Below are 23,320 nucleotides of genomic sequence, written 5' to 3' on the forward strand. Positions count from 1 at the left end.
GGCCTGCCAAGCCCAGGGCCCAGCGGTCCAAATGACTCCATCCGCGGTTCAAAGGTTGAGCACACACACACTCTTCCTGAGCCTCTCCGCAGGGCCTCCGCTGCCGAGTGAATCTGTGTGTGAAAATGGGAGGCACTGACCATGCAGTCACACTGTTATCCCTAGCCCACTACACTGGACACAACAACACCACATCTGTGGGAGACAGGAGTACATGAGTGTGTGTGTGTGTGTGTGTGTGTGTGTGTGTGTGTGTGTGTGTGTGTTTACATGTGTGTGTACACTTGGGTGTGGAGGTAGAACTCCTACTCCAGTACATACTACAGTACATAAGTGTGTGTGTGTGTGTGTGTGTGTGTGTGTGTGTGTGTGTGTGTGTGCGCACTTAGGTGTGGAGGCAGAACTCCAACTCCAACATAAAGATAGCACTTGTATGATTCTTTCCTTCATAAAAATGTCCGTAACACAGCACTGATCCTGGACCAGCTCTGTCCATCAGTGCCAGCTCCCTCTCAGTCTCTCAGCTATCCAGAACCGTAGAAGGGTGGGGCGGGGTGGGGGGTCTTTGTTAGCAGGTGTTCACGAATAAACCACAAAAGCATTCCTCACTTTAGCTATTGGCTAGATGTGTGCAAACAAGCCCACTGATAAAGTAAAATCCTCCCTGGGCAGGGTGTTGCACACACACACACACACACACACACACACACACACACACACACACACACACACACACACACACACACACACACACTGTACACTCCTCGTTAGCATGCAGCCCTGTCAGGAGCAGCTGTGACATCTCCTCTCTTCACACTCCTCTCTAGGGACAAATGGGGGAGAGAGACGAGGGAGCAGCAGCTACTCAAGAGAATTGCTCCGTCTTATTCACACACTGCTTGGCCAAAAGTTACTTATTGGCACACAATACTTCTTTGGACCACTTTGTTTTTTTACCACACATTTGCCATGACATTGTTTTGACTATTTTGTAGTTTCACAACATCTATTCCTTTGTTTGCCATGCAATATTGCATTGTATTAATGATGGGGGGAGAGTTTAACCACTTCAGTGTTTTCCTGCACTTTGAATTTCAGTGTGGTTGAATTCGGGACCCTGCGATGGACCAATGTATGACACTGATAATTCCTCCACTCACACTTTTAGCCTAATGAATCATGTCATCCTGGAACTGCAATATGCCCTAGCCACCCGAGATGAGGGGAACGATCAATAACATATCCTGATCATTCAATACATTCCTTTTAATTCACTGTCACTTAATGTTGTGTGTAGATTTGAGCAGTTGAAGTGAAAACTTGCTTCTTTAATCTATATGCGCCATGATGATGATGATCATATAGAATCTGTGCGTATTGACTCAGCGTTGCCAAGTATGTTCATCTCCAGAGTGCCGGCGTGTCCCAGTGTTAAACAGCTGAACTCAACACTGCATTTCATTGTTGATCTTCCTGAGCCCTCTGTCTGCTCACAAACCCAAACACTATACATAGCTGTGATTGTTAACATGGCAGACTTTGGCCATTATAATAGTCCCTTTGCCTATTGGCAAGGAGCTCGGTGAAGTCGGAATGCTGTTTTGGCATCATTACGACTCGAGATCAAGTGGCAATTTTGAGATAGCTCACTGCTGTTCAAATGATTAACACACCCTCCTCTTCCAGCGCAGTTGTAGCCATTTACATAAACGCAATAGCATTGCCACCGGTCTGGTCCCCACCCCTCGCCTTCTTCCCAGCCCCCAATGAAAAGCGGTGGATCCGAGGAGCAGTTGCGCTGCTGTGCTGAGGATGATATCATCGGCGGCACCGCTCACTGTGCTAACTGGGAGATAACAAAGGGGAAATGTTTCTCACTATCACGGACAATTATCACTGATGTGTTTGGAAGCAGTGTCACTGGCCTGATAGTTTCGTTGACAACACTTTCTACCTCCTCCCGTGCAAGTTTTCGCTGGGTTTCTCCCGCAGCTGATGACGACTTTGAGTTGAACGCGGCGTTTGTAGGCTACCTGGGCTGGGCTGGGCAGGGCTGCACTGTCCTCTACTTCGTGTCGGTCGCCGCACCTACGCCTGTCCATCTCCTATGAAAATGAATAGCTTCGCTCTGGAGAAGGAGACCGATGGAAATGAATTTGCAGCCAGCGATGAAGAGGTAGGATATTGTCTGTCACTTCTGTTTTTTTATTTACTTCCTTATTTGTTTGCGCAAAACTAATGATAGGCTAAATCTGAAATAGGGCGCCTATAAATGCTGTTTTTCCAAAGTGATTTTAAGACCTGTAGTTGACCTATAGTTGTTTTAATTTTAAGTCCGAAAATGCAAGTCGTCCTATCTTTGTTTATTGTTTGTGAAGATGTGAGTCAGAGTGTATTTTCCATCTGTGGCAAATCAGCTGTCTGTTAAGCCATTCCATTGTGTGTGTGTGTGTGTGTGTGTGTGTGTGTGTGTGTGTGTGTGTGTGTGTGTGTGTGTGTGTGAACACCTGGGCCCCATAACTTCAGGAGCTCTACTGGCTCCATTGATCTAAAAATGACACCATGGCGTCTCTTTGAACTTGGCTGGAACAAAAGATGTATTGAATTCGGTAGCACTCAAGCAAATACTATAACTCTTGGAGTTGAATGTGTCAGTATGGCTGTTGACGGATGACCCGCCCCCTCTGGGAGAGCGAGAGAAGTTTTGATATTCCGATTGGTGTTTGTGTCTGTCCTCTTTTCACTGTGATTTGAAGTGGAAATGCTTTGGCTCAAATGGGGCGCAAACACCAGAGCATATGTTTTCAATGGATCATTGTCCAACAGCAACTGTGTTTTTACTCATTTGTGGGGAGGTGAGGTTTATTAACCGATTGGGGATTCCACGAACTCACTTTGGTCTCACAAATCTTGTGTCTCTTGAATTCCCATTTTCTCCATTTAATTCCAACTCCACTGTTGTGCATCTGTATTTAATAATTGTGAGATGAAGCCTCATGGTAGCCTTTTTGTTCTAAGGTCAGGACGTTGTTTGTCAGTGGACTGCCCCTAGACATTAAACCCAGAGAGCTTTACCTCCTCTTCAGGCCTTTTAAGGTAAGCTGTTCAAGCTGGGAGAACGATCAGTGCTCAAAAACCACAGTTACGTATGCTGTGCACCAACACATGTGCACTCAAGACACTTTCTATCAAGCACGTATAAATAAATGCCTTTTCATTTCATGAAAATGTTACAATATTTAAGTAGCGTTGTCATAGTCACTGGATGTGGAGTTTTGGGTCACTGAAATATGATGGATAAACCATTATGACAATTTTACATATGTTGTCACTGTACTCCACACAGTAAATAATACCCATGTCTTCGGTGTCATTCCCGTTTCTCAGGGTTACGAGGGGTCATTGATCAAGCTGACCTCTAAGCAGGTAAGTAGAGGGACACATCACCAAGCCACAAAGATACTGTATATCCTGCTAATACTAACCTCTCCTCTCTCCTCTCTCTGTCTCTCCTCTCTCCTCTCTCTGTCTCTCTCTCTGTCTCTCTCTGTCTCTCTCTCTATCTCTCTGGCAGCCTGTGGGCTTTGTTAGTTTCGACAGCAGACCTGAAGCGGAGGCAGCGAAGAACGCACTGAACGTGAGTGGAGCAGAGCCCAGCGCACACACACACACACACACACACACACACACACACCTGCTCCCCCACTCCCGCTCCCGCGCACGCACCCGGCCCGGCACCGCGCCGCTCCGCACTTTGATCAGTCGCCGTGTCACAGATTTGTAGTGGAAATAAAGCTCCGCTCGCAGAGCTGTGCTGCTTAAAAGGGCGTCAGATCAGGGGAGCGGAAAAAAACACTCCTGGCAAAACATGGTTCTCTGCAGAAGCTCAGTCTGATGTTCAGCACAGCGTGTTGACAGGGTTGCTAGGAGGATAATGTGTACTAGGTATTTATATGGAAGGTAGCTGTGGAGTCAGTCTGTGTGTGGAGTTTACATGATATTTATTGTAGTTCAGGAGGTGCTGGAGCTATCCAGGAGCAGAGGTTCTGGTACATCACTAGTGGAGAGCTGAAAACTACTCCAGCTTGTTAGAGTAGGTGTAGATTTTGTTTTTGTAATGTAGAGAAATCCCAAAGCTGATGTGAAGAGCTAATGCGACACCTGGACCTTTGTGTGACCTATGTGTGACCTATGTGCAGGGGGTTCGGTTCGACCCGGAAATTCCTCAGACCCTGAGGCTGGAATTCGCCAAGGCCAACACAAAGATGGCCAAGAACAAACTAGTGGGAACGCCCAACCCATCCATGCCCCAGCAGAACCCTGGCCTCCAGTTCCTCAACAGAGATGCATGTGAGTAGCCCACACTTGCCTTAACTGACCAAGGACATCTTAAACACAATGACATCCTCTCATATTCTAGTCCTATTATGCAACCTCAGAGCACATACTGTAACTTGGAACCAGGACACATAAACACGTCTACTGTGACTTTCAATAAACCTCCATAAATGTGGTTTGGTAAACTGTCTGGATTACCTTGCCTTTACTAAAAACAATTAGATTGTGGAATAAATAACATTTGACAACCATAAACATGGCTATTACTAACATTACTCTCAGGCCAGCTTTGGCAAGTACAGAGAGAACACTGATGCTCCTCCAGCTAAGTGTGGCAGTAAAGTTGACCTCTCTTGAGTGGACAGTGGGGGTAAACAGAACGTCATCCAACAAGATAAACTAAACATAAGGCGGCGCCGGCCCCTCCTCCACTTTGATGTGTTCAACATGGTTTGTAGGTTTGTAAACAGCTCTAGATAACAGAGGAAGAGCCGGAGCCGGCAGCATGTCAAATGTGTTCACCATGCCCCCTCCGCAGCTACAGTAGCACACAGCAAATGTGTTCACCATGCCCCCATCCGCAACTAGCACACAGCAAATGTGTTCAACATGCCCCCATCCGCAACTAGCACACAGCAAATGTGTTCACCATGCCCCCATCCGCAACTAGCACACAGCAAATGTGTTCACCATGCCCCCTCCGCCGCTAGCACAGCGCAAATGTGTTCACCATGCCCCCTCGGCAGCTAGCACACAGCAAATGTGTTCACCATGCCCCCATCCGCAACTAGCACACAGCAAATGTGTTCAACATGCCCCCTCCGCCGCTAGCACACAGCAAATGTGTTCACCATGCCCCCTCCGCCGCTAGCACAGCGCAAATGTGTTCACCATGCCCCCTCGGCAGTTAGCACACAGCAAATGTGTTCACCATGCCCCCTCCGCATCTAGCACACAGCAAATGTGTTCACCATGCCCCCTCCGCATCTAGCACACAGCAAATGTGTTCACCATGCCCCCTCCACCGCTAGCACAGCGCAAATGTGTTCACCATGCCCCCTCGGCAGTTAGCACACAGCAAATGTGTTCACCATGCCCCCTCCGCATCTAGCACACAGCAAATGTGTTCACCATGCCCCCTCCGCATCTAGCACAGCGCAAATGTGTTCACCATGCCCCCTCCGCCGCTAGCACACAGCAAATGTGTTCACCATGCCCCCTCCGCATCTAGCACACAGCAAATGTGTTCACCATGCCCCCTCCGCATCTAGCACACAGCAAATGTGTTCACCATGCCCCCTCCGCCGCTAGCACAGCGCAAATGTGTTCACCATGCCCCCTCGGCAGTTAGCACACAGCAAATGTGTTCACCATGCCCCCTCCGCATCTAGCACACAGCAAATGTGTTCACCATGCCCCCTCCGCCGCTAGCACAGCGCAAATGTGTTCACCATGCCCCCTCGGCAGTTAGCACACAGCAAATGTGTTCACCATGCCCCCTCCGCATCTAGCACACAGCAAATGTGTTCACCATGCCCCCTCCGCCGCTACCACACAGAGCGACCTGGACTGGCTATTTGAAATGGTTGCATGTGTGTTGTGTTAGTGCTGTGCTCAGCGTTTCTGATGATATCGGTTCTTTCTGCCTCTTTCTGTCGGTGAGTGAGTGACTGAGTCTGAGCACTTAGAGGGTTCTGTGCAGAGGAAGAAGAAGCGATATTTGATATGCGATATGATACACATGTTCAATACCTGAATATTGAATAGTTTCCAGTGCCCTGTTTCCACCCTGGTGCTCTCTCTCTCTCTCTCTCTCTCTCTCTCTCTCTCTCTCTCTCCTAGATGATGTGTCTGTTCCCATCCTGTACCCAGCTGCTCCCGAGGTCTGGTCCCCCTATGCGCTCTACCCCTCGGAGGTTAGCCCCAATCTGCCAGCGTTCAGCTATCCGTCTGCTCTGCACACACAGGTAACACTCACAAACACACACAGACACACACACACACACACACCCAAACACACACAGACAATCTGTCTGGTCATCTAAACACACACTCAAATAAATTCTGTCTGGTAAGTCCAGTTTACACAGCCTGTCACCGTAGCTTCTCAAGTCACTACACACACACACACACACACACACACACACACACACAATGTATGGGGGGAAAGCCAAAGACCTGGTTTCTTTGTGTGTGTGTGTTGTGCAGGTTCGCTGGATCCCTCCTGCCGACTCCTCACAGGGATGGAAGGTCAGGCAGTTCTGCTGAGAGAGGGTGAGCTCTCGTCCTGCACACTTTGAACAAAGAGAGCACACACACATATCGCTGATGTCCTGAAACCCTGTGCTGGAATTGAAAGCCATTTGTTCTCTCAACGTGCAAGATGTAATTTCCAGTGTCAAAAAGGATATGCCTCTAGATTAGATGTCATTTCTGAAGGCAAGGAATTGCTCCCACGCAATCCCATGCATTCAGTCTTTCTTCCATATGAATATCAGACCTCACACATTTAGGTACAGCCTCCTGTTCATAAAGTTAAGCCTACACTAGTCCTACACTGAACACTTTAATCACTGGAAATCTCTATGGAAGTTCCCTTTTAGTGCGCGAGAATGGGAATTCCATGTATGGGAATGGAACAGCATGGAATGGTTAGAAAGGTCATGGTAATCTATTCATGTGACCATTTGTCCTGTTCTGGAGTGTGTTTGTACCTGCTGTAGGAGACTATCCGCTCACATGCGCTGGAGCTGGGAATAGTGCTGAGCACATGATCTGTGCTCGCCTCGCGATGGTGTGGCTTTCACGGAGCGCCTGTGGGAGTTGGGAGGAAGAGGAGCGGTGGGAGAGCAGGGGGATGGCATGTTAATTGGTGTGACCAAAGGCTTCAGCAGCTCTCTCCACAAACGCGAGGGTGGAGAACGAGCAGGGGAATACTGGGGACTGGAGAGAGTGAGAGAGGGAGTGAGAGAGGGAGAGAGAGAGAGAGAGGGAGGGAGAGAGGGAGAGAAATTAAGGACAAATGAGCAGGGCCTCCTTATCTGCCCCGCGTGAGTCTCCCAGAGGGAGGGGTGTGGAACGGAAACAGGGACCTTCAGGAACAATTTGCTCCGTAAATGACGGGTCACCATGCTTCATCATGTGCCCATTAGAGCAGTGCGCTCGGGCCCATCCTCCTCCTCCTCCTCCTCCTCTTCCTCCTCCTCCTCACACGGCCCGCGGTGAACACGCAGATCAGCCTCTAATCACCTCCTCCTACTCGCTCGCTAATGAGCAATCAAGCTGGTCTGCTTCATTTGGCCCTTCACGCCTGCATGGCGGGGCTCCGCGGTGGAGCAGCTCGTTCTCAGTCTCAGCTCAGGCAGCCTGCTCGGCGCTGGGAAGCTGGTTGAAGTGGAGCTGAATGCAGCGTGCTTAATTGGCCGGTGAGGCTCGTTTGCTTGACAGGGTTTTTATCAGGGTTAGATATGCCGTGTAAAGGGCTAGGCAGCCCACCAATCTCATAAGCAGGGATGGAATTTCACGGCGGCCATCACAGCCAGGTGGCCTTGCCCCTAAAATGATGAAGTTCCAGGCCTGCTCATAACACACCCTCCTCCCCCCTCCCCATCAGAGGGCTGTGTGCTATAGAGAGAGGTTACTGGCTTAGCCCGGTAACTTCAGGAGTTACTGCTGATCTCCAAAAGGATGCTTTACTGCGTATTTTGCTTCTAGAGTGACATTATTTTGATCCAGTAGCCTTGCTTGGTAGTACATCCCTCAGGTTCCCTGGGTGCACTCAGTGAGGGTGGAAGATCAGATGTTAATAAGACCCATCACAGTTTGAAGTGCACTACTGAGAACTCTAATATTGCCCTAGTATGGTGTTGCTGACTTTTACTTTTTTTGCTCTCTGTAGTTACGACGGAGTCCTTTAAAGCCTTCATTATCAACAATGAAGATTTCCTGATTTAAAGGACTTTTTGGCTTTGGGTGAGTTTCAGACATACTTCCCTCGTTGTTAGAAGGTACTCAGTAAGGGATCATATACTGTATGTTGTGTACCAGATACAGTAGTCACTGCTGAACATCTTTAAAAGATTTCAGTAACTGCTGAATATTTTGGTGACTGTCACCCAATGTTGTCACTCCTGGAAGCTATTTTCCGTTGATTTGCTGATACAAGGCCCCAAGTTCAGTTGCCATGGTAACTAACGCATCACATGACTTTTCCCAACAACAGGGTCTCCATGGACATGCAAAAGGCAGAGTGCCTCAACCAAACATCAACCGGCCGTCCAAAGGAACACTTGTCCAATTTTATACTGTACAGTCTTTTTACTATTTATGCATAAAAGAAAATGCCTGTTACTTCGTTCATATGATTAAACAAGATACAAGTATACTTTACAAAAGTGTGAACATTTCTGAATATTTTGAGGACAAAACAGACAAAAAGCATTATAATATTTTTGTAATGAATGTATCTTGTATAGCACTATTACTCCTTTGTAGAATGTTTGTGTTTATTTACTGTTGAGTATGTATTAGCATCAATGTTGAGTGAGAATATGAGCTGTAAAGAGAAAGTGTGGCGTGAAAGATTAAAGCAAACACGTGGCATCTGTATCTGAACGGGCCGTGATCGGGCTTTGAGAAAATGATGTTTCCAGTGGGGGTTGGCTTATTTTGTAGTCTTTAATCTCTCAAGTCAAGGGGGAGTCACATAGAGGATCTTAAAATAGAATCGTCAGTGTATTTTGGGAAAGTGACGCAACTCCCTTGAGAATATGAAGTCCCGTCTTTAAACTGAAATCGAGTTCAGTCTCAAAGGTGAACATCAAACTGTTGATGACCATTTTTAGCCTTTCACCATCAAGGCCTTGTACATCTCATTTAGATCATACATTTGTATTTGATCAAGCTATCTAAGGATTTAAGGACATAACTGAGTTATGGTGACTCAATTTTATATTGTTATTATTATAACAATATTATTATTCAGATTCAACTAAGATGATCATTCACTAGGATAATGTCAAATTGTGAAATTATATAAATGTTTCCTAGATCCAAACAAAGCAACAACAACTTGCGGTGCTACATATTAAAAGAGAACCCTGTACTTGTGCAGTGTCCATAAGTAGAGTAAAATGTAATTTCCATACTCCGGTTTCTCTCTTCACCCTGAGCCCTGAATGACTGTGTGTCTCAGGCGGTCTCATCGGGAGAAGCCGTATAGAGACTCTCCCCACGGTGCAGACAGCAGCAATGCTAGTGAAGGTTAGATGTCGCGGGAGGTTTTTTCTCGAAGAAAAATGAACTATCCAAGAATGTGAAAGGATAAATCAATTGCAAATGAAGCACAGCAAAGTCTAGAGAATATTTGCATTTCGGGCTTCCATAAATCAGGCGAAACTGTGGAAAGGACTTGCTGCAGACGGTGTATATATCAAACTCACTCAACCCTCTCCTTCTCCCTATCTCCTGTTGACAACATAAGCTCCACCCTGGGCCTGCATCCCAGGCAGGCTGTTGAGATTTCTCTGCTTTTTGGTGACATTTCCTTGGGAATAGGAGGGCCCAAGGCACTCCAGACTCCATAAACAAGCAGGTTAACCCCATCTGGTCCACAAAGCCAGCCTGTATCTAGGTACTTTCACAAATCAGAATTGAAAATCAATTTCAGTATTGCATTAGAAAGGAGAATTCAGACAACAGCCATTGATGTTCCTCTTTAATCATCTGTCTAGAAAGATTTCCAATCAAATGCGATCAACGGAATCATTTGTACTGTCTTAAGAACAAACTTAAAAGAATAAAGAAAATATTTACAACAGTTCACATTTGCATTTGTCATGGAGCTCAACTCGGAGAAAAATGGCAGTGCCTTATGATGTCCACTTTTCTTGTTGTTTTGTTTTTGTTTTGTTTTTGTTATTTCTTTCTGTGTGTGTGTAGTTTTGAATGTGGCAAAGTAATAATCCTCTTGAAACTCAGTCCCATGTAATCACAAGTTTGCCTATATGGAGTGAGTGAGTGAGTGTGCGTGTGTATGTGTGTGTGGTCACTTCTTGGTGGGCACTCCATCCGTGTAGTCTTCCAACACTCCAGCCAGATGGTGGTTGTGCGTCTTGAAGCGTCGTCCCTTCTGGCTTGGCTTCTTCCTCTTCTGAATTGGTGCCTGTGGAAGCCAATCACAGAGGATTAAATAGAGCGTGACCAATCAAAGGAGAGATTGAACAGCAATCTGAGCCTCAATGTGAAAAATGTGATACAACTGTTGATTAATGTGTGTGGGTGTGTTTCTGTGCATGGGTGGGTGTGCGTGTGCATGTATGTGTGTGTGTGTGTGTGTGTGTGTGTGTGTGCATGGGTGGGTGTGCGTGTGCATGTATATGTGTGTGTGTGTGTGTGTGTGTGTGTGCATGTGTGTGTGCGCGTATAAGCCTACCATTTTCTTTGGTCCAGTCTCCTGCATAGATGTGATGCCCTGCCTCTTCAGGTAGTCCTCGATCTTTTCCTCATCCATGGAGTCCACAGGAATACTGCGCCACAGCTTCTGGAACTCTGTGGGAATGTGGAGATCAACACGTAGCTGCATCATCAGCAGTAAATCATTATGGGACATTATGTCCTAAACTGTTTGCCAATGTTCCATTATCTGGGTTAGCACCACAACCTATTACTTGGCATCACTGCATGAGCAGGGGCATCTGCACAGGCACGTATACATGTACGCACACACACACACACACACACACGTACGTACACACACACATACACCCATCAGCAGCAGGATGAGACCACGTACCTTCATCTACTGTAAACTGGCAGTGTTTATCATTGAAGAAAAGAATCTTCTTCTTGTCTGGTCTTGTAACAAATATGATATGATCACCTAAAGCCTAAACAGTACAACGGATTAAAGTGGGTTAATATAACATGGATTAGCTCAGTGACACAAAATGGGCATAATCAGATCACAGCACTATTTGGTTATTAAGTGATGATGTAATAATGGGATCATAAATCTCTTTTCGGGTCCAAAGGCTTTCAGACTTGTTTTTCTCAATAGACAGTAAAATAAAATAAAATAAAATCCACTATTCTGAGTGGCCTTTAAGAAAATTGCCATCTTATACTGAATTGTTGCCTCAACCTAATCAAACCCATGGAAGCCTGGATGTTACCCTTGAATATATCATCTGGCTGCACAGCTACAGTAATTACTCTGTTAAAGTTTAGCGATTTTACGCTTTAAAGTTTTACGCTTGCTAAAAAACGTCTGGCTGCGCTAGTAAACGTCTTTTCATTAAAAAAGCTGTTGGGCCCGTGACATCGGACTTAAGAACCGAATAAGCAGTCATAGAAGGTCCTAATTGAATACAGAAGCACATTGTCAAAGGTGGACTTTGAGCTTGTCTTTGAGGTGTCTGAGGTATATTGCAAAGACAACAGCACCATCCTAAGCGTTAGGAAATCTGCACTTCTTTCTCCATCTGTGCTGTATTAGGGCTGGGGCTGAGGCTAGGTAATCCTAACCTTAGGCTAGGCTAATGTGTGTTTGAGTGCATATATATACTTTGATGGCCTTGGCTGAAGGCTAATGTGTGTATGAGTGCATATATATATACTTTGATGGCCTTGGCTGAAGGCTAATGTGTGCATGAGTGCATATACTTTGTGCTGTATTAGGCTAGGCTAATGTGTGCATGAGTGCATATATATATGAGTGCATATATATATACTTTGTGCTGTATTAGGCTAGGCTAATGTGTGCATGAGTGCATACAGTGGGTATAGTAAGTATTCACACCCATGCTAAAGTTGACTAAAAAGAGGAATATAAAATCATCTTTTGAGAATTGATTGTAATGCTATAATTCAAAAAATGAGTAAAAATCAAACCGCTAAGGACACTAATTTTCTTTGTGATTGAAGAATGTATCGTAAATAGATAAATGTTCTTCCTTAAATACAGGTTGCATAAGTATTCAACCCCTATGTTAAATTCCCATAGGAGCAGGAGGATTTTTTATATGTTTTTATTTTTAAAGGCCAGCTATTTCATGGATCCAGGATATTATGCATCCTGATAAAGTTCCCTTGGCCTTTGGAATTAAAATAGCCCCACATCATCACATACCCTTCACCATAGATAGAGATTGGCATGGTGCTTTTTCCAGTTAGCCTATTAGCCTGTTTGATTTGCATTGAGCTCAATGAGCATCAAACAGGCTAATTGGCTAACTGTAAAAAGCACCATGCCAATCTCTATCTATGGTGAAGGGTATGTGATGATGTGGGGCTATTTTAATTCCAAAGGCCAAGGGAACTTTATCAGGATGCATAATATCCTGGATCCATGAAATAGCTGGCCTTTAAAAATAAAAACATATAAAAAATCCTCCTGCTCCTATGGGAATTTAACATAGGGGTTGAATACTTATGCAACCTGTATTTAAGGAAGAACATTTATCTATTTACGATACATTCTTCAATCACAAAGAAAATTAGTGTCCTTAGCGGTTTGATTTTTACTCATTTTTTGAATTAAGGCATTACAATCAATTCTCAAAAGATGATTTTATATTCCTCTTTTTAGTCAACTTTAGCATGGGTGTGAATACTTACTATACCCACTGTATATATACTTTGTGCTGTATTAGGCTAGGCTAATGTGTGCATATATATACTTTGTGCAGTATTAGGCTAGGCTAATGTGTGCATGAGTGCATATACTTTGTGCTGTATTAGGCTAGGCTAATGTGTGCATGAGTGCATATATATATATACTGTATTAGGCTGGGCTAATGTGTGCATGAGTGCATATACTTTGTGCTGTATTAGGCTAGGCTAATATGTGCATAAGTGGATATACTTTGTGCTGTATTAGGCTAGGCTAATGTGTGCATGAGTGCATATATATATATATATATATATATATATATATGTAGGCTAGGCTAATGCGTGCATGAGTGCATATACTTTGTGCTGTATTAGGCTAGGCTAATGTGTGTATGGGTGCATATATATATATATATATATACTTAGGCTAGGCTAATGTGTGTATGAGTGCATATACTTTGTGCTGTATTAGGCTAGGCTAATGTGTGCATGAGTGCATATATATACTTTGTGCTGTATTAGGCTAGGCTAATGTGTGCATGAGTGCTATACTGTATATACTTTGTGCTGTATTAGGCTAGGCTAATGTGTGCATGAGTGCTATACACACTTTGATGGCCTTGGCTGAATTGGGCAGGCCCTCCTCCACATCGTCCAGCAGTATTCCTCCCAGTCCCAGCTGGTCGTGTTTGTCCAGCAGCCGCAACAGAGCCTTCTTATCCTTCAGATTGAACTTGGGCTTGAAGCCATACTTCCCATCATTCACATCTATCTTTGGGTTATTGGCAAGAGCCTAGAGAGACAGAGAGAGAGAGAGAGAGAGAGAGAGAGAGAGAGAGAGAGAGAGAGAGAGAGAGAGAGAGAGAGAGAGAGAGTGAGGACTGCAAAGTACTCAAGAATGATGAGATGAACTTAAGGGCAACGGAAAGAACAAAGTGATCTGCCACCAATATAATCCTAGAAAACTCTAGTCATGTGCAAACCAGTTCCCTCAGAAGCCGAGACAGAGGGAGAGAGGGAGAGAGAAAAAGTGAGAGTGAGAAAAGCATGAAGGAGGTAAAGGGGTGAGTGGTAGAGAGAAAGAGAAAGAGAAAGAGAAGCATCAACAGAGGAGGATAAGAGCAGCAGCAGCAGCAGCAGCACATGGCCCCACAGCTCCCACTAGTGACTCACTCCTAGACAGCTTCTACAGCAGGCCTCTCTCTGCCACCCCTACTGGCTGAGATCGGATGGAGCACACCACACACACACACACACACACACACACACCTCGCTCATCAGCCATTGTTTCTGCTTCATGCCAATGTCCAGCAGTTTGGTCTCATCCAGAATCTCCTCGAGGGACAGGTGGTGTGTGTCTCCTTTCTGGTGTCTCGTCTGTGGGGAAGGGGGGGGGGGGGGGGAGAGCATACCCGGACACACAGTTAAATCACCCGGACACACACACACACAGTTAAATCACCATCATACAATGACATTCAAAAGCTTCAGATGAAATAAAAATCACAAAGCTGCACGCAGTCTTTTCTGGAGGTCTAAAAGGAACACGCAATGCAATCTTCTGAAAAACAAAACAAAAAGGCTGCTGGAGCAAGCAGGCATTCCTGTCACTTAAGACTAGCAGGACGCTCTCCGAGGAACACCAGATTTGCTGACAGTGGAGAGAGCAGGCTGGCCTTTGTCCATCAGAGTCCGAGAGCTCCAGTCCTGCCCACACACCCAACCCCCCCCCCCCCCCCCCCTCCCCCCCCATAACACAGGGCCTTAATGCTGCCCCTGCATCTGACCACTGGCCTTCTTTTGAGGTCCAGCAGCACGGCGCCGACCTGCTGGGCAGATCAGTTACAGGGCGGCCCCCCTGCACTGAGCACTAATGCCCCCAGCACTGAGCACTAATGCCCCCCTGCACTGAGCACTAATGCCCCCAGCACTGAGCACTAATGCCCCCCAGCACTGAGCACTAATGCCCCCCAGCACTGAGCACTAATGCCCCCAGCACTGAGCACTAATGCCCCCTGCACTGATGCCCCCAGCACTGAGCACTAATGCCCCCAGCACTGAGCACTAATGCCCCCTGCACTGATGCCCCCAGCACTGAGCACTAATGCCCCCAGCACTGAGCACTAATGCCCCCAGCACTGAGCACTAATGCCCCCCCTGCACTGAGCACTAATGCCCCCCTGCACTGAGCACTAATGCCCCCCCCTGCACTGAGCACTAATGCCCCCTGCACTGAGCACTAACGCCCCCCCCCAGCGCTGCGCTCTTATTCCCAGAGGCTCCCGAGTGTGCTGCCCTGGCACTGGGGGACGGCAGCTGTGATCAGCCTGAGCGTGTGGATGAAAGCCCGCAGAAATGGAGGACATTATGCAAATATGGATGAGTCACACTTATGGTGTGACACACTCACTCACAGCTCGGCTCGGCCCGAGTTGGCACTGGCTGGTAAACAAGATGTTTACTTCAGAGGGAGAGAAGAGAAAAATAAAACAACACTGACATGCAACGGATTCCCTAATTATCCCCATGCAGGCCAGTTTTATAAGACTTCTCTAATGCACAAACCAGTTGTGCAGGTTATCAGTGGACTAACGATGAGGGGTGCAAATGAGGTGAGCATCAAGCGCTACACCCGTCATGATATGCACAGCTAGATCTGCTCATGATATGCACAGCTAGATCTGCTCATGATATGCACAGCTAGATCTGCTCATGATATGCACAGCTAGATCTGCTCATGATATGCACAGCTAAATCTGCTCATGATATGCACAGCTAAATCTGCTCATGATATGCACAGCTAGATCTGCTCATGATATGCACAGCTAGATCTGCTCATGATATGCACAGTTAGATCTGCTCATGATATGCACAGCTAAATCTGCTCATGATATGCACAGCTAAATCTGCTCATGATATGCACAGCTAGATCTGCTCATGATATGCACAGCTAGATCTGCTCATCATATGCACAACTAGATCTGCTCATCATATGCACAACTAGATCTGCTCATCATATGCACAACTAGATCTGCTCTTTGCTTTTGTTTGAAGTGAACAGAGTGGTCAAATGGCTGTAAAGAGAATAATCAGACACATATAACTTGAGCAGCATGCATATGTATTAACTGTGTGGACTGGGCTATTCTGAGTGCAAACATAATGTGTAAGTGGGCTGAAAATGAGTTGTTAAACACAGAGAGGTTGTGGGAGCAGATGGTCTACTGTAACACTGGGAGCAGTACCTTCATGTAGTTGACTATTTTGGCCAGAACTCCAAACTTGTAGCCGGAGCTACCAGTGAGAGCTTTCAAGTTAAAGGAGCCATTGTTGGAATCTGTGCCAAAGAGAGAGATGGAGAGACAGGAGGAGAAGAGAGGAAAAAACATGTTAACTGTTGGACTGTTCATTAGTTTCCTTCAGTTATTCTGTTAGTAACATTTCTATCCACTCTTATTTGGTTTACTTATTACAATTATTGTACAGTTATTAACTGTATTCTGTAACTGAGTCAACAATTATTTCAGTAAGGACTGATGTAAAGCAATAACATATCTGCATTCAAGTATTTTTTAAAGGGATATGAATTGTGCATAGACCCAGGGATAACAATCTTGTAGCTTGTAAAAAAGCTTGTAGGAATCATGTGTAAGACATGTTTTGGACACATTAAGCTGGACTGGATCTCAAGCACTGAGGTGCTGGTGTGGGTGGTAGATTTGTCATTTCTTCCATTTCCATCTGTGTGCTGGGAAATTAACTGCTGCAGCCTGAATCTAAGACATCTACTGGAACTACACTATAAGACATGGTACAAAATACCAAAAAACTTCTTGCATTTTTTCCAGCATATTGATACATTATCAATGTGTTGGCACCAAACAATAATTTTTACTAAAATATTAAATTGTACAATTCATATGCCTAACCGTTTCATCTACCAATTTGACATCCTTGAGGTGGCCCTTATGAAATGATTCAGGATAATCTTATACACAGTCATTTTATTTTCATATTTTCAAGAGACACAGCTAAAATCTATTCACATTGTACAATGTTTCAATTCAATTGTGAAACGCAATGAAAAATAACAATTTAAAAATCCATCTTTTTTCTTCCTCTTCATTTGGACGAATATCATGATGCATCATCGATTAATCTTTTACAATATATTGAGAATGAATTGCTGCATCACGCTGTATTGTGATGGTATTTGTGAGTAACTGTGATTCCTAGCCCTTTTTATTATCGATTGTACTCATCCCTTCCGTGGCCCACATACAGACCAGCCCAAACACATCACATCTCCTTGGACGCTGTTGAGTGGCTACAGCTTTCCCTTTGCCCCTCGGCTTGAGATAAGGGAGAGGGGAAAGCTGGAAGCTGGCCAATCAGAGCACACCATTGGCTGGGACTCATGAATGATTTATCACGTGGGCGGGACCTGCTGCCTAGAGCTGCTGAGGCTGAGGGGTGGGACTTGGTCTTTGTGTGCGAGCGAGGCCAGCCAATGGCGTGGCAGCATTGTCTCCAAACAGGCAGTGAGCCGTGCAGGATTGAAGCGCAGCAGGGAAGGAGGGAGAGGCAGCGAGCGAGAGGAGAGACGAGAGCAGCTCTGGTCAGCATCACCCACCTCACCCCAAGCACACAGGTAAGTCCTGCATGCTCCATCCAATCGCTTCTCTCCGTGCACTGCACATCTCTAAAGAGAGCAGCACCACACACTGAGCACACGACACAGGCGCTAGGACGAGAGCACTGGCAGTGAGCGCAATATTCTGCTGCGCATCTCCTCCTCTCCTGCTCATCCATGGGCATCTCCACTCTGCTGTGCCTCCGTCTCCTCGCAGGGCAGCTCAGGCAGCACCACAACCTGTCCAGACGCCGCCGCCGCCGCTCTTACAACACAGGCCAGTGCTGACCGGACGGAAAGAAGTAAAGCGTGGTCTGTGGACTGTTGACCGGGGACTGTGGACTGAGCCCTGCCTGTAGACTGCGAGGTGAGCAGCTGAGAGGAGAGGAGAGGAGAGGAGAGGAGCCGGGCAGGGCACACAGACCTGTCAGACGCATTAATAAATACATGAGTGGGTTTGGAGGGAGACTGGGGCTCCTGTCTGAAACGGATCAGTCTGGATGGAGAGACTGAAGAGGAGGCTCACAGATGAAGGGGAGGATGGCTGAGGAGGGAGGGAGGGAGGAAGGGAGGAGAGGAGGGGGCAGCAAAAGGAGAGATGCTGGCCGGTAGGGCTCCGTTGGGCACTCCTGGCGGGGGATGGAGGGGGATGGAGGGGGTCCTTAGAGGGCTGATGAAGGGAGACGCTGATGGGCGACGGGAAGTAATTGACGAGGAGGGGAAACCCATCTGTTCCTGCATTACACAATTACAAAGAGGGGCTAGGCTGGGCTAATGTGCATGTGTGTGTGTATTTGTGTCTGTGTATGGAGGCTAAATGGCCTCCAGCTTAAGAGGCCACTGAGTGCATCCCTGACACACACACACACACACACACACACACACACACACACACACACACACACACAGAGAGATACACATTCATGCATGGGTACACACACACACACACACACACACTCATCACGGACGCTAACACAGATGTGCCCTGCTCAGACCTCCCCAATGCTTATACAAAAGCAGCCACTTCAGTAGGAGACAGCCCACTCCTGTCTGTTCCCTCTGATCCACTGCCATCCACTGATGGCTACAAGCTCCACAGCACGAGGGCAACATCAATGCTCCATCAACTCTGCTCGTAGGAGTCGTCTGTGGACTGTGCTGCTTCTTGTTCTGCGTGGCTCCAAATATAATTTGGGATGACACTGTGCAGCCTTTATTGTGCATCACAGCATGAAAGGTTTGTGCTGAGCATATTACACAGCGATGCACTGAGTAACCTCTATTATGAGTTTCCAGTTACTAGGTTACTAGGCCTATGTGGAATATCTCAGCGCAACGCTGAGGAAAACCGGGCGCCAAACAAAAAAGGTCTCCTTTCATTTGTAATTTTTCAGTGCCTGGATACCGACAATGCCAATGTTTACAACAATGTAGTATGTAGCAAACAAACTGTGCATATGTGATTAACAGATATAGCCAAAATGATGGTCGGCTATATAGAAACTGACAAGCAAGAGACAAGAATCATCCAGAGGCAGCATTTTCATGACTTTGCATGCCACAAACAACCTAAACTAAAGCCAACACTGTTTGGTCCCAACATTCATATTATTCAATCAATGTTGCCAAATAACAAGTCAGTGTTCCCAATATTGCCTAAATATGTTCCAGCTACCCACAGCCTTGTTAGTCCTCTCAGTGCATGAAATGTGGCCATTTAAAGGAAAGTGAACATACTGTAGCTGGCCCTCTTGTGGCCATGACACATGACGGATCCAGATCACATTACACAGCTGACCTGGTTAAAGCCGATCCTCCAGGAAACCCAACACAAAACAGCCCACTGTCCACTCCTGACCTGCACCATGCTTGTCTTTCTAATCTGTGCAACCTGACTAAGGCTACAGACCCCTTCACGGGGAGCAGAATTGAACAGGAGCGCTGATACAGGGAGAGGCAGCCAGAGAGTCTGGCCTCTGGTTGATGAGAGCCCTGACAGCAGTGACCTGCTCCATTTCTGATGCGGTCTTCACACTTTACTTTGTGTGCTCTCATCTCCAATATCCTCTTTCAGCACAGGAGATTGGCATATTTGTTTCTTTCAGGCCCTCTACTCTTCTGGGTGAAATTCAAGCCTTTGTGACGTGTGTCAAATTGTTTTATAAAATGCTTGATGCACTGTGGAATGTTGCAGGGCAGGCGTTGTCTTTTTTGTTACTATCATGTAAACGCAAGGGAATGAAGTCATCTCTCTTCTTGTGCCTCTCAGATCATCATGAACAGCTCTGAGGCAGAGTTGCCGCTGCGACCAGACACGCAGCTGAAGAACGTGGTGCTGCAGGTCCAAGAGCTGTATCCGTTCCACGATGGCTGGAACGTGGCCTGCTTCGTCATCCTCATGCTCTTCATCCTCACCGTCCTCTCCCTCGCTGCGCTGGCATTCCTCTACGAGCTGCTGGACTGCGGGTGCTTCGCCAAAGGCAAGACCGTGCGCGACCTACGCCAAGAGCCTGGCACCTTCTGCCGGGTGATGGAGAGAATGGGGGGCAGCAGCCACACAGAGGTGGTGTAGTGGAGAGGAGAAGTGGCTTTCTACAAAGAGGACTATACTGGAAGCACGCAGCACAGAGCACCCCCCGGGCCACAACCACACACAGGTCACACCCCTAAACATATACACAGGTCGTCAAACCTTTTGAGTTCTAATCACATCACTGACAATGAGCAGACTACAGACACAAGCAGAGCGTGGCCTCGGGCTGGCTTCAACCTTTTTTTAAGTCCATGTTTATGTATCGTTTAAGTAAGATATCCTTTCTACAATTAAAGATTCTGATGGGGGTGTGTCAAAATTTTTTTTTTTTATTTTATCATAGCTGAATGGTGGACCAAATGAGGATCTTTGAACAGAGCAGGGACATTGTATTGGATTATAATGGTTGGTTTTGTGCATATTTCAATCTCCACAATTTGCATTTGGGTCAAAGGGAAGGGAAGAGATCTTAATTATAATTGCCTATGGTGCATTTTGAGCATTGTATTGAGTGACCTGCCTTAAGAACCTCCATTAAAAACCTTCCACCAAATAGTGTATGTTACTGTATATATCTGCATTTGGTGCTGATTCAATATGATGCATTGATAGAACTATACATTTCTTCAAAAAGCAAGGCTTTCATATTGTAAATGATCTCTGCAACATTGTGACCACGTACGTAATATCTGCCAAATACCATATACCATATAACCATATGCTGTTGATCTGCTCCGCTCCCATAAAACTACTTCAAACTGGACGTGGTGGGTAGTGATGCTCTATAGATTCTGAATGATTATGTGTGAATAATAAACTGATTAACCATGTTTAGGTTGGGGGCACAGGTCAATCCAGACAAATCTCTGGACCCAGGGGTTTCCAGGGAATCGCTTCCCTGACCATTACACTCACTCTAACAGCTTGGCTCATTTAATCACTTCCATCTGTATACAATGAATCTCCATTTATATCCTAAATAAAATGTGGACTGTTGGTTCTATTTACACTTGCTTTTGTTTACACTGGACAGGGTTTGGCATGGGCACCATCACAGGTCTGTGGCTACACTTTCCCACACACAACGGAGTACATTACACTCTGTGTTATTATGACAACTTTTCTAAAATCCCTGCAACTTGGACCCAAAGTCTTTGCACTACTACAATTCTCTACGTGGCTTGCCTGACATCTAACATCTCCAGGATATTAACAGGTTTGTTAATACATGTGAAAACATGTTCACTTCATCTGTTAGTGGTGATGATGCTTAGGCTGTATGTATCAAACTGAAATTAAGATGCAATAATTTCAGACAGGACTTAACAGGCTCAAAACAAATGTCAAACAAGACACCGGTGCCACTCATCTAACCTGCGCTGTGTTTGGATCCTGAAGCCTCCTTGTCTGGTTTGGACTTCTTCTTCTTGGAAGAGCTGGACTCAGAGGGGGCTGGCCTCTTCTCAACTGCAGGCGTGCTAAGGGCCCTCTTCTTGAACAACTCCCTCTCCCGAAGTAAAGCTGGATCCATCCTGAAAATGAAGTTGATGTTCTTTGATTAGATACGACAGTCTAGAACTCCAGATTCCAGGTCACAGTTTAACACCGCCACTTGTTAAAAAAACAGACAGGAAAACATGTAATTCTTACAAGAAAGCTGTTATTGAGACAAATACAATAGTCACAGTATCGACTAGCGTTACTGATGATGATGGTATGCTGCCTGCCTCCTACAATCTCTCTACACATATACTGTATCGGACGATACAATTATATGACACGTAGCAAGGACTGCTTTGGGGCAATGAACAGTATGTGAATAGATTAAAAAGCAAATTAATATGGTCATGGCCAACCTCATGACATGACGTACAACTAATAAGCTATGCTATATCTCCTAACATTAGGGTAACTCTGGATTTTCACTCGGAGTTAATAAGCTAAATTCAATCGAATCACGGTATTATCTGAACGACAACTGCACATATTCGCCGATCTGTCCGTTTTGTATAGTTTTGTGAGTAGCTGATATGGTTTGTTTAAGAATATTTGTACGTTAAGCGTTGGTTTCAAACGAAGTTGTCAATACAGATTCAACAGAGGACTGGAGGTTAGCGTACAAGCTAGCTGACAAGTTAACTTCAATCTTTCGGAAAACGTCAAAAACCAACCTTGTATATCCGACCGCGTGTCCCCTCGTTGAGAGAAACAGTCAGGCTACGTTTGAAATACCAATGTGACGCTCATCTGATACCTGATAAATAAACCGTATACAGTGTGTCAAGTCACTCTTTTGTGTCTAGTTTGCGTTTAACTGGCCTGACTGACTAGCTTGCTTGGTACCTGTTGGGTGGTTGGTTCGTTGGTTCTGGTGGTAGCAGCGTGAAACTAGCAGCAGTAAGGAAAATTCAATATGGCCACCATACGGTAATCCTTCAAAATAAAAATCAGAACTTATTCATTCGTGAAGAGAACTCCATTGTGTTACGCAAGGTAAAGTACAGTTTTAAAATCATTAAATACGTAATTTGAATCAAAAATTCAACACGAAATGCTATATTTCTACTGTATTGTCTGTGTTGGATTAAGATTGGTAAAACAACGAGTTGTGCATATTTAAAAGGGGTGGAATGGAAAACGGAAGGTCTAGGCTATGCTTAGGCATGTATTTTAAGAATGTTATGACAAATGCACCTTTACTTGTCCTGAGTCACAAAGCATGTCATTGACACACATAGATACTGTTGAACTTCAAATTGTGTAGCTGTGAAAACAAGAAATGGTGCATATTTGCATGCAATTAATTGCGCATAAACCATATTAACCTAGGCCTACTTTATCTGATTGTTCGTGTGCCTTTATTTTGACGCTTTTTCGCCGCCGTATTGTCGCGTTCTTTTGCCTATGACTGTCGCTTATTGTCGCTGGCTCCACAAAACTTCCGGAGGTTCAACTACGTTTCTTCTTTATTTTCCCCTTTTACAAAAACATCTGAAATAGCGCCACGTGCTGACCTGGCGATCTTTTGCAACTTCCAGTCATTTGGGAAGGCTTCAGGTGCATCTCAAGAAATTAGAGGCTGGCAGTGGCAATGTTTGTCCATTTGATTTTTAGAAAATATTTTTTTTAGATGCACTTGTACATTAACAAAAAAAGAATGGATCGAACTGTCCCATCCACCATCCATTATGAGCTGCGCTGATGTG

General features: G+C 45.6%; 3 protein-coding genes across 3 annotated transcripts; 2 read left to right on the forward strand and 1 right to left on the reverse strand.

The window, feature by feature from the left end:
• Positions 1-1,760: 1,760 nt before the first annotated feature.
• LOC134075193 (RNA-binding protein with multiple splicing-like) lies at positions 1,761-9,979 on the forward strand. The gene is made up of 9 exons (XM_062530726.1): positions 1,761-2,176; positions 3,019-3,096; positions 3,388-3,426; positions 3,575-3,637; positions 4,200-4,350; positions 6,181-6,305; positions 6,547-6,612; positions 8,237-8,310; positions 8,561-9,979. Exons 1-7 carry the CDS (start codon positions 2,108-2,110, stop codon positions 6,604-6,606), a joined length of 585 nt encoding a protein of 194 aa, XP_062386710.1. The 5' UTR covers positions 1,761-2,107; the 3' UTR covers positions 6,607-6,612; positions 8,237-8,310; positions 8,561-9,979.
• Positions 9,980-10,037: 58 nt separating this feature from the next.
• On the reverse strand, positions 10,038-22,474 carry gtf2e2 (general transcription factor IIE, polypeptide 2, beta). The gene is made up of 8 exons (XM_062530725.1): positions 22,286-22,474; positions 21,489-21,646; positions 16,194-16,285; positions 14,218-14,325; positions 13,559-13,741; positions 11,132-11,225; positions 10,772-10,887; positions 10,038-10,501 (listed from the first exon to the last, which is right to left on the reverse strand). Exons 2-8 carry the CDS (start codon positions 21,643-21,645, stop codon positions 10,385-10,387), a joined length of 867 nt encoding a protein of 288 aa, XP_062386709.1. The 5' UTR covers position 21,646; positions 22,286-22,474; the 3' UTR covers positions 10,038-10,384.
• On the forward strand, positions 19,854-20,433 carry smim18 (small integral membrane protein 18). Its single transcript, XM_062530729.1, has one exon. It carries the CDS (start codon positions 19,857-19,859, stop codon positions 20,151-20,153), a length of 297 nt encoding a protein of 98 aa, XP_062386713.1. The 5' UTR covers positions 19,854-19,856; the 3' UTR covers positions 20,154-20,433.
• Positions 22,475-23,320: the final 846 nt, after the last annotated feature.

The sequence above is a fragment of the Sardina pilchardus genome, chromosome 2, assembly GCF_963854185.1.
Source record: "Sardina pilchardus chromosome 2, fSarPil1.1, whole genome shotgun sequence".
NCBI lineage: Eukaryota > Metazoa > Chordata > Actinopteri > Clupeiformes > Clupeidae > Sardina > Sardina pilchardus.

Excerpts from the sequence above, each read along its gene's own strand:
- LOC134075193 (XM_062530726.1), top strand. The coding sequence starts at position 2,108 with ATGAAAATGAATAGCTTCGCTCTGGAGAAGGAGACCGATGGAAATGAA. Across the intron at positions 3,427-3,574 it reads TCAAGCTGACCTCTAAGCAG|CCTGTGGGCTTTGTTAGTTT; the intron begins GTAAGTAGAGGG and ends TCTCTCTGGCAG. Across the intron at positions 4,351-6,180 it reads GTTCCTCAACAGAGATGCAT|ATGATGTGTCTGTTCCCATC; the intron begins GTGAGTAGCCCA and ends TCTCTCTCCTAG.
- smim18 (XM_062530729.1), top strand. The coding sequence starts at position 19,857 with ATGAACAGCTCTGAGGCAGAGTTGCCGCTGCGACCAGACACGCAGCTG.
- gtf2e2 (XM_062530725.1), bottom strand. The coding sequence starts at position 21,645 with ATGGATCCAGCTTTACTTCGGGAGAGGGAGTTGTTCAAGAAGAGGGCC. Across the intron at positions 16,286-21,488 it reads AGGATCCAAACACAGCGCAG|ATTCCAACAATGGCTCCTTT; the intron begins GTTAGATGAGTG and ends TCTTTGGCACAG. Across the intron at positions 11,226-13,558 it reads ATTCAGCCAAGGCCATCAAA|GCTTTAGGTGATCATATCAT; the intron begins GTGTGTATAGCA and ends TGTACTGTTTAG.